The sequence below is a fragment of the Lepus europaeus genome, chromosome 13 (genome assembly GCF_033115175.1).
Source record: "Lepus europaeus isolate LE1 chromosome 13, mLepTim1.pri, whole genome shotgun sequence".
In the NCBI taxonomy this organism is placed as follows: Eukaryota; Metazoa; Chordata; class Mammalia; order Lagomorpha; family Leporidae; genus Lepus; species Lepus europaeus.
Window position 1 is genome coordinate 24,378,570 of NC_084839.1, and position 12,914 is coordinate 24,391,483.

The 12,914-nt window shown below is 45.0% G+C and overlaps 1 protein-coding gene across 2 annotated transcripts in view; it reads left to right on the forward strand.

Annotated features, from left to right (window-relative positions):
* SLC4A1AP (solute carrier family 4 member 1 adaptor protein) overlaps positions 1-12,914 on the forward strand; it is a 53,296-nt gene that overhangs the window by 1,021 nt on the left and 39,361 nt on the right. For both annotated transcript variants that reach the window (XM_062209172.1, XM_062209171.1), the window contains exons 2-5: positions 290-485; positions 5,549-5,671; positions 8,343-8,403; positions 9,751-9,890. In XM_062209172.1, the coding sequence (XP_062065156.1) occupies positions 290-485; positions 5,549-5,671; positions 8,343-8,403; positions 9,751-9,890 (520 nt within the window). The remainder of the gene's footprint in view (positions 1-289; positions 486-5,548; positions 5,672-8,342; positions 8,404-9,750; positions 9,891-12,914) is intronic.

Here is a 12,914-nt window from a genome sequence, read left to right on the forward strand (position 1 = left end):
TGGTTCACCCTCCAATGGCCGCCGCACCGCGCTGATCCGATGGCAGGAGCCAGGTGCTTCTCCTGGTCTCCCATGGGGTGCAGGGCCCAAGCACTTGGGCCATCCTCCACTGCACTCCCTGGCCACAGCAGAGAGCTGGCCTGGAAGAGGGGCAACCGGGACAGGATCGGTGCCCCGACCGGGACTAGAACCCGGTGTGCCGGCACCACAAGGCAGAGGATTAGCCTAGTGAGCCGCGGCGCCGGCAGGTCCTGAATTCTAACAACATTTCTTTTGCTTGGTTCATCAGGGGCCAGAGGAAGACAGAGAGGCAGAATCTGAATTGACAGTAACGCAGTTGAAGGAGTTGCGCAAGCAGCAACAACTACTGCTAGAGAAGAAGATGCTGGGAGAAGACTCGGATGAAGAAGAGGAAACAGACGTCACCGAAAGGAAGAAACACACCAGCAGCCAGGATGACGACATGGGCTGCACTTGGGGGATGGGTAAGAGATTAAAGTTACTACCAGGGGTTACTCTGAGATCATCGCTGGTGATACCCTTAGGTGATTTTTTTTTTTTTTTTGTATCATATAGTATTTCATGACTCTTTGAGATAGATAGGGCTAATACATTTTGCCATTGACCAAAAACCAGAGAGATTGATTACTTTACTGATGTGAAAATATTGAATGCCAGGCACTCTAGATTTCTTTTAATGTGTGTGTATGTGTTTTGCTTATCTGAAAGGCAGAGTGACAGAGAGAGAGAGGGAGAGAGCCAGAGAGAAAGAAATGTTCCATCCATTGGTTCACTCCCCAAATGGCCAGGAGGAGCAGAGCTGTGCCAGGCAGAAGGCAGAAGCTAGAAACTCCATCTGGGTCCCCCGCGGGGGTGGCAGGGGACCAATATTTAGGCCACTGTCTGCCTTCCCAGACATATTAGCCAGGACCTGGATCAGAGACATGGCCAAGACTGGAACCACTCCAGTGTGGGAGGCCTGGATTACAGGCTTAACCAGTGCACTGCAGTGCTGACCCCTTTGAATGGGTTTTTAACACACTGTCTCCCTCAGCATACAGCTAACTTAATTTTCATTATTAAAATATATTTTTTATTGACTACTCACTTTGTGGTGTGTGATTATTACTGAAGGTGGTGGAACTACATTCAGGCAAATAAAATGGAGTGTTATTCAACATAAGGTAGCCTCTTGAATTTTTTGTTAAATATCCTGAAACATGGAATATCTAAAAAGAAAAAACTCGTCTCTAAGCCAAAGGAATAAATTAAATTTTCTATACTACAGTCACATTGAAGAGTAGGTGGTCAGGGGATAGAACTTTAAAAAGATAGAAAATAGGGGCCAGCGCTATGGCTAAAGCTGCCGCCTGCAGAGCCAGCATCCCATTTGGGTGCCGGTTTGAGTCCCAGTTGCTCCACTTCCCATCCAGCTCTCTGCTACAGCCTGGGAAACCAGTGGAAGATGGCTGAAGTCCTTGCACCCCCGCACCCACGTGGGAGACCAGAAAGAAGCTCCTGGCTCCTGGCTTTGGATCAGTGCAGCTCTGGCTGTTGCTACCAATTGGGGAGTGAACCAGTGGATGGAAGACTTCTTTCTCTCTCTCTCTCTTTCTCTCTCTCTCTCTCTGACTCACCTTCTGTGTGTAACTCTGACTTTCAAATAAATAAATAAATCTTTAAAAAAAAAAAAAAAGAAGATAGCCTTCATATGTAGTCAAGAAGTCAGGATCGATAGTATGAAATTAACTTGTGTTAAGTGCCAAAAAATGCTAGAAACTGTAAGTGTGCTAGGGCAGTGGTTCCGTGAAGGGAGAAATCATTGAACACTTAAATCTCTGCTGCCCAAGGTAGTCACTAGCTACAGTGGCGACTGAACGCTACAGTGTGGCTAGTCCAAATTGACATTTGCTGTAAGGACAAAAAGAATGTAAAATATTTTTGATATTTTGGTCATTGATTACATGTTGAAATAATAATTCCATCTGTTTTCTTTTTGTCTTTTTTTTTTTTCCAATTATTTGTTTGAAAGGCAGAGTGACAGGGAGAAACATATCTTATGTCTGCTGGTTCACTCTCCAAATGGCTGCAACAGTGAGGTCTGGACCAGACCAAAGGCAGCCAGGCGTTCTATCCTGGTCTCCTACATGGGTGGCAGGGGCCCAAGTACTTGGACCATCTTGTACTGCTTTCCCAGGCACATTAGCAGGGAGCTGAATTGGAAGCAGAGTGGCCAGGACTCAAACTGGAACTCCAGTGTGGGATGCCAGTGTCACAAGTGGAAGCTTAACCTCTGAGCCTCAAAGGCAGCCCCTATGTTTGCCTTTTTAACATGGCTAATAGAAAATTTAAGATTACATATATGGTTTTCATTCTTTTTAAAAAAGAATATTTATTTATGTATTTGAAAGAGCTACAGAGAGAGGGGGGAAGAGACAGAGAAAGATCTCACATCCCCTGGTTTACTCCCTAGATGGCTGCAGTGACCAGGGCTGAACCACGTTGAAGCCAGGAGCCAGAAGCTTTATCGAGGTCTCCCACGTGGGTGCAGGGACCCAAACACTTGGGCCATCTTCTGCTGCTTTTTGCAGGCCATTAGCAGGAAGCTGGATCAGAAGTGGAGCAGCCAGAACACGAACTGGCACCCACATGGCATGCCAGTGTTGCAGTATTGCACTGTGCCACAATTCTGGCCCCTTTCAATCTGTTTTTGTCGGACTGTACTGGCTTAGCCCTTTGGGAAACTTTTTTTTTTTCCCAGAAATAAATATTTCTGCTTCCATTTTTTAAAGATATATTTATTTATTTGAAAGGTAGAGTGAGAGAGAGAATCAATCTTTTGTCCTCTCTGGTTCACTCCACCAATGACTGAAATAGCCAGGGCTGGGCCAAGCCAGGAACCAGTAACTCTCTCCGGGCCTCCTATGCAGGTGGCAGGAACCCAAGCACTTGAGCCATCATCTGCTGCTTCCTGAGTATATTAGCAGGGAGCTGGATTAGAAGTGGAGCAGTCAGAAATTGAGCCAGCAGTCCAATATAGGATGCAAGTGTGCCAGTCTCCTGTGCCACAACACCTGTCCTATGGAAAACATTTTTATTTTATTTTATTTTTTTGACAGAGTGGACAGAGAGAGAGAAAGGTCTTCCTTTTGCCATTGATTCACCCTCCAATGGCCGCTGCGGCCCGCGTGCTGCAGCCAGCGCAGCGCGCTGATCCGAAGCCAGGAGCCAGGTGCTTCTCCTGGTCTCCCATGGGGTGCAGGGCCCAAGCACTTGGGCCATCCTCCACTGCACTCCCTGGCCACAGCAGAGAGCTGGCCTGGAAGAGGGGCAACCGGGACAGAATCCAGTGCCCCAACCGGGACTAGAACCCGGTGTGCCGGCGCTGCAAGGCAGAGGATTAGCCTAGTGAGCCGCGGCACTGGCTGAAAACATTTTTTTTTTTTAAGATCTATTTATTTGGAAGGCAGAGTTATAGAGAGGCACAGGCAGAGAGAGAGAGGTCTTCCATCTGTTGGCTCATTCCCCAAATGACCACAGCAGCCAGAGCTGGGCCAATCCAAAACCAGGAGCCAAGAGCTTCTTCCAGGTCTCCCACGTGGGTGCAGGGGCACAAGGACTTGGTTCATCTTCTACTGCTTTCCCAGGCCATAACAGAGAGCTGGATCAGAAATGGAGCAGCTGGGACTCCAACCGGCACCCATATGGGATGCTGCCACTGCAGGCTGTGGCTTTACCTGCTATGCCATAGCGCCAGCCCCTGGAAAACTTAAGTTTATAAACAGAAGCATTGTAGGTTTTTTTGTTTTTTTTTTTTTTAATTTTTTTTTTTATTTTAGAGGCAGAAAAACAGAACCAAAGAAACCTCCCATCTACTGGTTTATTCCTCAAATGCCCCCAGTAGTGGGGAATGGGCCCAGCTGAAGCTGGGAGGTGGAAGCACAATTTAGGCCTTCCACACGGGTGGCAGGAACTCAGTTACTTGAACATCTACTTTGGCAGGAAGCTGTTGTCAGGAGCCAGAGCCAGGTACTCCAATAGAGGTCCCCAGGCTACATGCCTTTCCTGTCAGAAAGGTGTTGAGCTGGAACTTGAACAAAGGCAATGGAGCCCATAGAAAGCTGATCATTGAGATTACTATTCAGGGCAGGCATTGATCATTTTAAGGGAGTAATGTATATACCAGTCTGTTTGGAGGATACCATGAGGAATTAGGAGGGGTAGTAGGCAGTTAGGAAAGGCCCCTGTGGGAACAAAAGGGCAGTTAGGACCCAGGGTTTATAAAATAACCTATGTAATAAAGCCTGCCATACACTGATTAGACAAAAGATATTACCCAAGGAGATGGAAAAATTGATAATTAGGAAACAGTGGGTCTCATAAATAATTATAAGGAGCCAGGCTTTAGCACTGGACCAGACCATACCACAAAGCAGCATGTCTCAAGTGTGCAGCAAGATAACATTCCTTAACTGGTTAGGTCAGCAATATTTCTCAATGGTCACATTTCTCAGGTGGTCAGCAAGGTAACATTTATTCTTGGTCAATAACCATGACCACTTCCTGAGAGACATAGGGGGAAAAAAGCAGACCCTATGGGGCTTGCACTGTGGCATAGCAGGTAAAGCCGCCACCTACAGTACCTGCATCCCACACAGGCACCAGTTCAAGTCCCGGTTGCTCTTCCAGTCCAGCTCTCTTCTGTGGCCTGGAAAGGCCGTGGAAGATGGTCCAAGTCTTTGGGCCCCTGCACCCACATGGGAGACCTGGAAGAGGCTTCTGGCTCCTGGCTTTAGATCAGCGCAGCTCCAGCCGTTGTGGCCATCTGGGGAGTGATGGAGGACCTCTCTCTCTTTCTGCCTCTGCCTTTGTGTAACTCTGCCTTTCAAATAAATAAATCCTTTTTTTTTTTAATTAAAAAGAAAAAAAAAAGAGAGACCCCTAATGTATCAAAACTGTGTAGAGATTCAGTCAATTGATATGCACTCCTTATATAAGCTCCCATATCTAGACCTTGCTGGAACCTTCCCTTATGTCCCTCTTGGTTAGCAGAAGTCTCTCTCAATAAAATTAACTTTCACTTTTGCTCACTACTCACATTGTCCGCGTCATCATTCTTAGTTACCTTGAAACAAGAACTGACTTGAAATTCCTGCAATAATAGGAGAAGTATTAGGAAATTATATTGGAGACAAAGTATTAGACCTAAGTGTGAGAGAATGAGAAAGCTAGACTGAAGAGCTCAGGTTTTTCTCCACAATGTGATAGGTGATTTTGCTTTTGACATATAGTGATGGAGGGGGAAAAAATTAAGGTGTCATAAAAACAAGTTTTGACTGCCATGTAATTGGGAAAACTTGAAGATGGTTATGGCAGTGGCTTTGTAAGTTTCATGCCTCTCTTTGTAAGTTTCATGCCTCTCTGCCCGAGTATGTTTCTTTCCGTCACATGTAACTGTAGCATTTTGCAGCCTGAACAGATAATGAAGGCTATGCAGGCGATGTCTTCTTAGTTCTGATTGTCTTTCTTTCTCTCCCGTGTTCTACAGGAGAAGATGCTGTGGAGGATGAGGCTGAAGAGAACCCCATTGTCTTAGAGTTTCAGCAGGAAAGAGAGGCCTTCTATATAAAGGATCCGAAAAAAGCTCTCCAAGGCTTTTTTGACCGAGAAGGTACGTCAACAGATGTGACCCTGCTGATAAAATGTATCTACAGCAGTGTTGTTTTCTAGAGCTTCAGATTGAGGTTGATACTTAGAAATGCTGCATTTTATATGTTGCTTTCCTTGTTCATTTCTTGCCCATTGTTCAATTGCTTCAAGGTTTATTTTGAAAATAGTAAAAATCTTATTGATCTTTCTTTCATCTTGGAAAAAAGGAAATACTTTTTTGTATATGTTTTTAAGATTTATTTATTTATTTATTTATTTTAAAGGCAGAGTAAGAGAGATAGATGGAGAGACAAAAAGAATCTTTCATCTGCTAGTTTGCTCTCCAAATGGCTGCAATAGCCAGGGCTGGGCCAGGCCAAAGCCTGGGGCCTGGAACTCCACTGTTGCTCGTATGGGATGCAGGCAGCAGCTTAACCCACTTACTACAACACCAGCCCCTGAAAGTACTAATTTTCCTGACTCATCTCATCCTTCTCAAAAGATACTGGATCTTTGGTTAGGAAAATTGAGCTACTTTCTTAAGATATCTTGTTCCTGGGGCTGGCGCTATGGCACAGTAGGTTAATCCTCCGCCTGCGGCGCCAGCATCCCATATGGGCGCTGGTTCTAGCCGGCTGCTCCTCTTCCAATCCAGCTCTCTGCTGTGGCCTGGGAAAGCAGTAGAAGATGGCCTAAGTGCTTGGGCCCTTGCACCCACATGGGAGACCTGGAAGAAGCTCCTGGCTCCTGGCTCCTGGCTTCAGATCGGCGCAGCTTCGGCCGTTGCAGTCATTTGGGGAGTGAACCAATGGAAGGAAGACTTTTCTCTCTGTCTCTGCCTCTCACTGTCTGTAACTCTACCTCTCAAATAAATAAAAAATCTTTAAAATAAAAAAGATAATTTATTCCTAATTCACTTGATTTTTCATAATTCTTAACATGAATTTTAACTTTATATGATTAAAAGCATTTTTACAAAGTATTTCAGTAGAGATGCTTTAAAAGAACATCTATGTGTGTTTGTACATGTGTGTTGGCATATATGTATGAATATATGTATATATACTCATCCCTTGGCTTTCCCAGAGAATTGGCTCCAGAACCCCTTCCCCCCAGGACACCAAAAGCTGAGGCTGCTCAAGTGCTCACATGAAATGGTATACCGGGGCCTGCACTGTGGCAGAGTAGGGTCGGCCTCTGCCTGTAGTGCCGCCATCCCATATGGATGCCAGTTTGAGTCTCAGCTGCTCCACTTCCAATCCAGCTCTCTGCTGATAGCCTGGGAAGACAACAGAGGACAGCCTGAATGCTTGGGCCCCTGCACTCACGTGGGAGACCCTGAAGAAGCTCCTGGCTCTTGGCTTCAGATCAGCCCAGCTCCAGCCGTTGGCGACCATTTGGGGAGTGAACCAGTGGGTGGAGGACCTCTCTCTGTGTCTCTCTGTCTCTCTCTCTAACTCTGCCTTTCAAATAAATCTTAAAAAAAAGTAGTATCTGCTTATAACTTCCTGTATACTTTAAATACCTGTATACTTTAAATCATCTCTAGATTATAATTTCTGATGCTCATACAATGTAGCTGATATTTAAATAGTTGTTATGCCATATTGTTAACAAATAGTGATAAAGAAAAAAGTCTGTATATGTTCAAAACAGCTTTTTTCTCCAGATACTTTCTGAGATTGCTAGAATCTCAGAATGTAGAGCCTGTGGAGGTGGAGGGCTAACTGTGTATGAATAAATATATAAATATCTATTTGAAAGGCACAGTAACAGAGAGAGGCAAAGACAGCAAGAAAGAGATCTTCCATCAGTTTGGTTCACTCCCAAAATGGCCACAACAGTTGGAGCTGGGTCAGGCCAAAGTCAGGAGCCAAAAACTCTTATTTGAGCACACGGGTGTAAGTACTTGGGCCATCTTCCACTGCTTTCCCAGGTGCATTAGCAAGGAGCTAGATCAGAAGATATACAGATATAGATATATAGATATAAGAAACAGATATATCACTCTCTGCATTTGAGATTTGTGCTTCTAAAAACCAACTGTGACAAAATAAGTACTTCAAATAAGTCTTCAAATTATAAAAAATGAAATCTTTATAGTAAAGAAAGCTATGTATACTTGGCAAGTTGATTATTTTGATTTGAGTTTGCATATCTTTACCTCAAATTCATCCTTATTATCAAATGTAATCCCTAAGAATGAGAAATGAAATGCATTGAGGCTGGCGCCGTGGCTCAACAGGCTAATCCTCCGCCTTGTGGCGCCGGCACACTGGGTTCTAGTCCCGGTTGGGGCGCCGGATTCTGTCCCGGTTGCCCCTCTTCCAGGCCAGCTCTCTGCTATAGCCCAGGAGTGCAGTGGAAGATGACCCAGTGCTTGGGCCCTGCACCCCATGGGAGACCAGGAGAAGCACCTGTCTCCTGCCTTCGGATCAGCGTGATGCGCCGGCTGCAACGGCCATTGGAGGGTGAACCAACGGCAAAAAGGAAGACCTTTCTCTCTCTCTCTCTCTCTCTCACTGTCCACTCTGCCTGTCCAAAAAAAAAAAAAAAAAAAAGAAAGAAATGCATTGAAGCAGTATTCATTATGGTATGAAAATTTGATCTTATTTAACCTTTGTTCTTTTTCTCATTGTAGCAATTAGTAATTTGCATATCCTACTAAAATTTTGTCTTTCTTTCTCCCATAGGAGAAGAATTAGAGTATGAATTTGATGAACAAGGGCATAGTACTTGGCTCTGCAGGGTGAGGTATGTTCTTCTTAATGTCCATTTTCTGAAAAGTGGTCAATTCAAGATTAATTTATGGTTGTAGACAACAACCCAAAGAGTAACTTTAGTCTATTTAGATTATTCCTAATTTGGACCTTGGTAGTTTTACAACACTTACATTGTTGAGGGAGTGGGTAGGATGGGTAAAAGGTAGAAGGAAAAGATTTGAAATCTAATGTTCGAAAAATAGAACAAAATGAATTGAGAGAAGAACCATCTAGGGGTCAGTGCTGTGGTGCAGCAGGTTAAGCCACTGCCTGCAGTGCTGGCATCCCATATGGGCACCACTTTGAGTCCCGACTGTTCTACTTCTTTTTTTCTTTATTTTTTTTTTAAAGATTTATTTATTTATTTGAAAGTCAGAGTTACACAGAGAGAGAGAGAGACAGAGGTATTCCATCTGCTGGTTCACTTCCCATTGGCCGCAATGGCTGGAACTGCGCCAATTCAAAGCCAGGAGCCAGGAGCTTCTTCTGGGTCTTCCACGTGGGTGCAGGGGCCCAAGGACTTGGGCCATCTTCTGCTGCTTTCCCAGGCCATAGCAGAGAGCTGGATCAGAAGTGGAGCTGCAGGGTCTCAAACCGGAGCCTATATGGGATGCTGGTGCTTCAGGCCAGGGTGTTAACCCACTGCACCACAGTGCCAGCCCCCCAACTGTTCTACTTCTGATTCAGCTCCCTGCTAATATGCCTGGGAAGGCAGCAGAAGATGGCCCAGATGCTTGGGCCCCTGCACCCATGTGGGAGACCTGGATGAAATTCTCGACTCCTGGCTTTGGCCCTGGCCGTTGTGGCCATTTGGGGACTAAACCAGCAGGTGGAAGCGATCTCTCTCTCTCCTCTCCTCTCCCTCTCTCTATGTAACTCTGCTTTCAAATTAATAAATAAATCCTCAAAAAAAAAAAAAAGAGGGAGCCATTTAAGAAAACATGACTATTGTTACAGCATTTTTTAAAAAATTTATTTGAAAGGCTGAGTTACAGAGAGGAAGAGGCAGAGAGAGAGAGAGAGAGAGATCTTCCATCCACTGGTTCACTCCCCAAACAGCCCCAGTGGCCAGAGCTGGGTTGACCTGAAACCGGGAGCCAGGAGCCTCCTCTGGGTCTCCCACATGGGTGCAGGGGCCCAAGGACCTGGGCCATCCTCCACTGTATTCCCTGGCCACAGCAGAGAGCAGAATTGGAAGTGGAACAGCCAGGGCTTGGCCTGACACCTACATGGGATGCTGCAGGCAGGGGCATTAACCCACTGCACCACAGGGCTGGCCCCTTGTTTGTTTTCATAATTAGAGTTTAGTTCTATACTAATTTTCTCCAAACCAATGCAGATTACCTGTGGATGATTCAACTGGAAAACAACTGGTGGCTGAAGCCATTCACTCAGGAAAGAAGAAAGAAGCAATGATCCAGTGCTCGCTGGAAGCTTGTCGGATCCTTGATACTTTGGGATTGCTGCGGCAGGAAGCAGGTCTGTTTAAGGGAGTGCTTTTTTCTTTTGCAAAAGAAGACTAAGGAAGGAAAATTGAACACAGAAATAATAAAACCTCTTTCTAGGAGGAAGATGTAAATTATACAAAATTTTTTTAAGTGAAATGAAAAATAACCTATTTCAGTACTTTGAGGTACCATTCATTTTCAGTGCATTTACAAACATGTTTAGAATTAGATTTAACAAAAAACAAAGACTCATACACAAAAGTAGTCATATTACTTATGTTCTTCCGTGATTTTTTTTTTTTTTAAGATTTATTTCTTTATTTGAAAGGTAGAGTTCGAGAGAGAGGAAGAGACAGAAACAGATATCTTCCATCCACTGGTTTACTCCCCAAATGGCTGCAGTGACTGAGGCTGGGCCAAGCTGAAGTCAGGAGCCTGGAACTCCACCCTGGTCTCCTTCAGGGGTTGCAGGGGTGCAATCACTTAGGCCATCTTCCACTGCTTTCTCAGGCACATTGATAGGGAGCTGGATCGGAAGTAGAGCAGCCGGGACTCAAACCACAGCCCATGGTATGCTAGCATTACAGGCTATGGCTTAACCCGCTATGCTGACCCCAGTTCTTTTTATTTTTTATTTTTAATAAATACTTTTTAAAAAAAGATTTATTTATTTATTTGAAAGTCAGAGTTACACACAGAGAAGGAGAGGCAGAGAGAGAGAGAGGTCTTGCATCCACTGGTTCACTCCCCAGTTGGCTGCAATGGCCAGAGCTGCACCAATCGGAAGCCAGGAGCCAGGAGCTTCTTCTGGGTCTCCCACACAGATGCTGGAGCCCATGGACTTGGGCCATCTTATACTGCTTTCCCAGGCCATAGCAGAGAGCCGGATCAGAAGTGAAGCAGATGGGACTTGAATCGGTGCCCAGATAGGATGCTGGCACTAAAGGCGGCACCTTTACCCACTATGCCACAGCACTGGCCCTAGTTCTTTTTTTAAAACGTAAGAATATATCATAGATACTATCCATATCAATACAATACATTTACTTTGTTTAAAAAAAAAAAAAAAAACACCTGGGGCAGGCGTTACTGGTTAAGTCTCCACCTGTGATACTGGCATCCCATATGGGTGTTGATTCATGTTCTGGCTGCTCCACTTCTGATCCTTCTGATCCAGTTCCCTGTTAACAGCCTAGGAAAGACAGCCCAAATACTTGGGCACCTGCCGCTCATGTTGGAGCACTAAAGAAGCTCCTGGCTCCTGGCTTTGGCTTGACTCAGCTCTAGCCATTTCAGCCATCTGGGGTGTGAACCAGCAGATGGTAGATCTCTCTATCTCTCCCTTTCTCTGTGTAACTCTGACTTTAAAATAAATAAATAAATCTTTAAATAAGGAAACAAACAAAAGCCTGACTATACCATCATTTGTTAATAAGGCCTACCTTATATTATTATGTCTATTAAAATTAACTTTACCCACTACATCACGGTTCCAGTCCTCCTTTTGATATTTAAAAACACTCATATTAGCCGGCGCCGCGGCTCAATAGGCTAATCCTCTGCCTTGCGGCGCCGGCACACCGGGTTCTAGTCCCGGTCGGGGCACCGATCCTGTCCCGGTTGCCCCTCTTCCAGGCCAGCTCTCTGCTGTGGCCAGGGAGTGCAGTGAAGGATGGCCCAAGTGCTTGGGCCCTGCACCCCATGGGAGACCAGGAGAAGCACCTGGCTCCTGCCATCAGATCAGCGCGGTGTGCCGGCCGCAGCGCGCCAACTGCGGCGGCCATTGGAGGGTGAACCAACGGCAAAAGGAAGACCTTTCTCTCTGTCTCTCTCTTTCACTGTCCACTCTGCCTGTCAAAAAAAAAAAAAAAAAAAAAAACCACTCATATTTGTAAGACACATGAGTATACTATGGTGTTTTGAGTCATTTATTTTAAATATTACCTGTTAACTCTTTTAAATTAGTATTTAATATTTATATAATTATGCTATGCAAATATTAGTTATAGCTGAGTGGTTTTCTTTTTGTTTTACCTAAAGGTAAAATCTATAGTTTTCATGTGTTTGGGTTTTCTTTCTCATTCTTCCCATATCTTTCTTTTCTTTTTTTTTTGCTTCCCCATCCCATACCTTTCAATAGCCCTGCAGTAGGTTTTGTCATGTTAAGTGGCTTACCAGTTCTGATTTTTTTAGAGCCATTTCTACTGAAGAGGTCTGTTCTTCTAGGGCTTTTTTTTTTCTTAAGATCTATTTTATTTATTTGAAAGAGTTACAGAGAAAGGTAGAGACAGAGAGAGAGAGAGAGATCTTCCATCTGCTGGTTCACTCTCCAAATGGCCACAATGGCTGGAGCTGGGCCCACCCGAAGCCAAGGGCCAGGAGCTTCTTCTAGGTCTCTCATGTGGATGTAAGGTCCCAAGCACTTGGGCCATCCTCCACTGCTTTCTCAGGTGCATTAGTAGGGAGCTGGATCAAAAGTGGAGCAGCTAGGACTCAAACTGGTGTCCATAGGGATGCTGGTGCTGTAGGCTGGGGCTTTAACCTACTATGCCACAGCGTCGGCGCCCTTTTAGGGTTTTTTTCTCCAGGACTACCACAGAGCTGTCACCTGGGACTTGACTTTGCTGTCATCCTTGAGATTTCCTTGGCCTTTCTCCAGGCTGGGTTTCTGGTTCCAGATTTTCATATTCTAATATTTCTTAGTTTATTCCGTTGTTTTAGTAAAGCACACACTTCTGTAGTTTTAGCACGTGAAAAAGCTGGTGCTACACTAGAGAACTTGTGTGATTATGGTCTTCAATGCATTTTACATCTTTCTCTGACTGCTCTCTTGTTTTGGTGAACATCCTCAAGTAGATTTTTTTTTTTTTTTTTTTTGACAGGCAGAGTAGACAGAGAGAGAGAGAAAGGTCTTCCTTTACCGTTGGTTCACCCTCCAATGGCCACTGCAGCTGGTGCGCTGTGGCCAGCACACTGCGCTGATCTGAAGCCAAGAGCTAGGTGCTTCTCCTGGTCTCCCATGCAGGTGCAGGGTTGAAGGACTTGGGCCATCCTC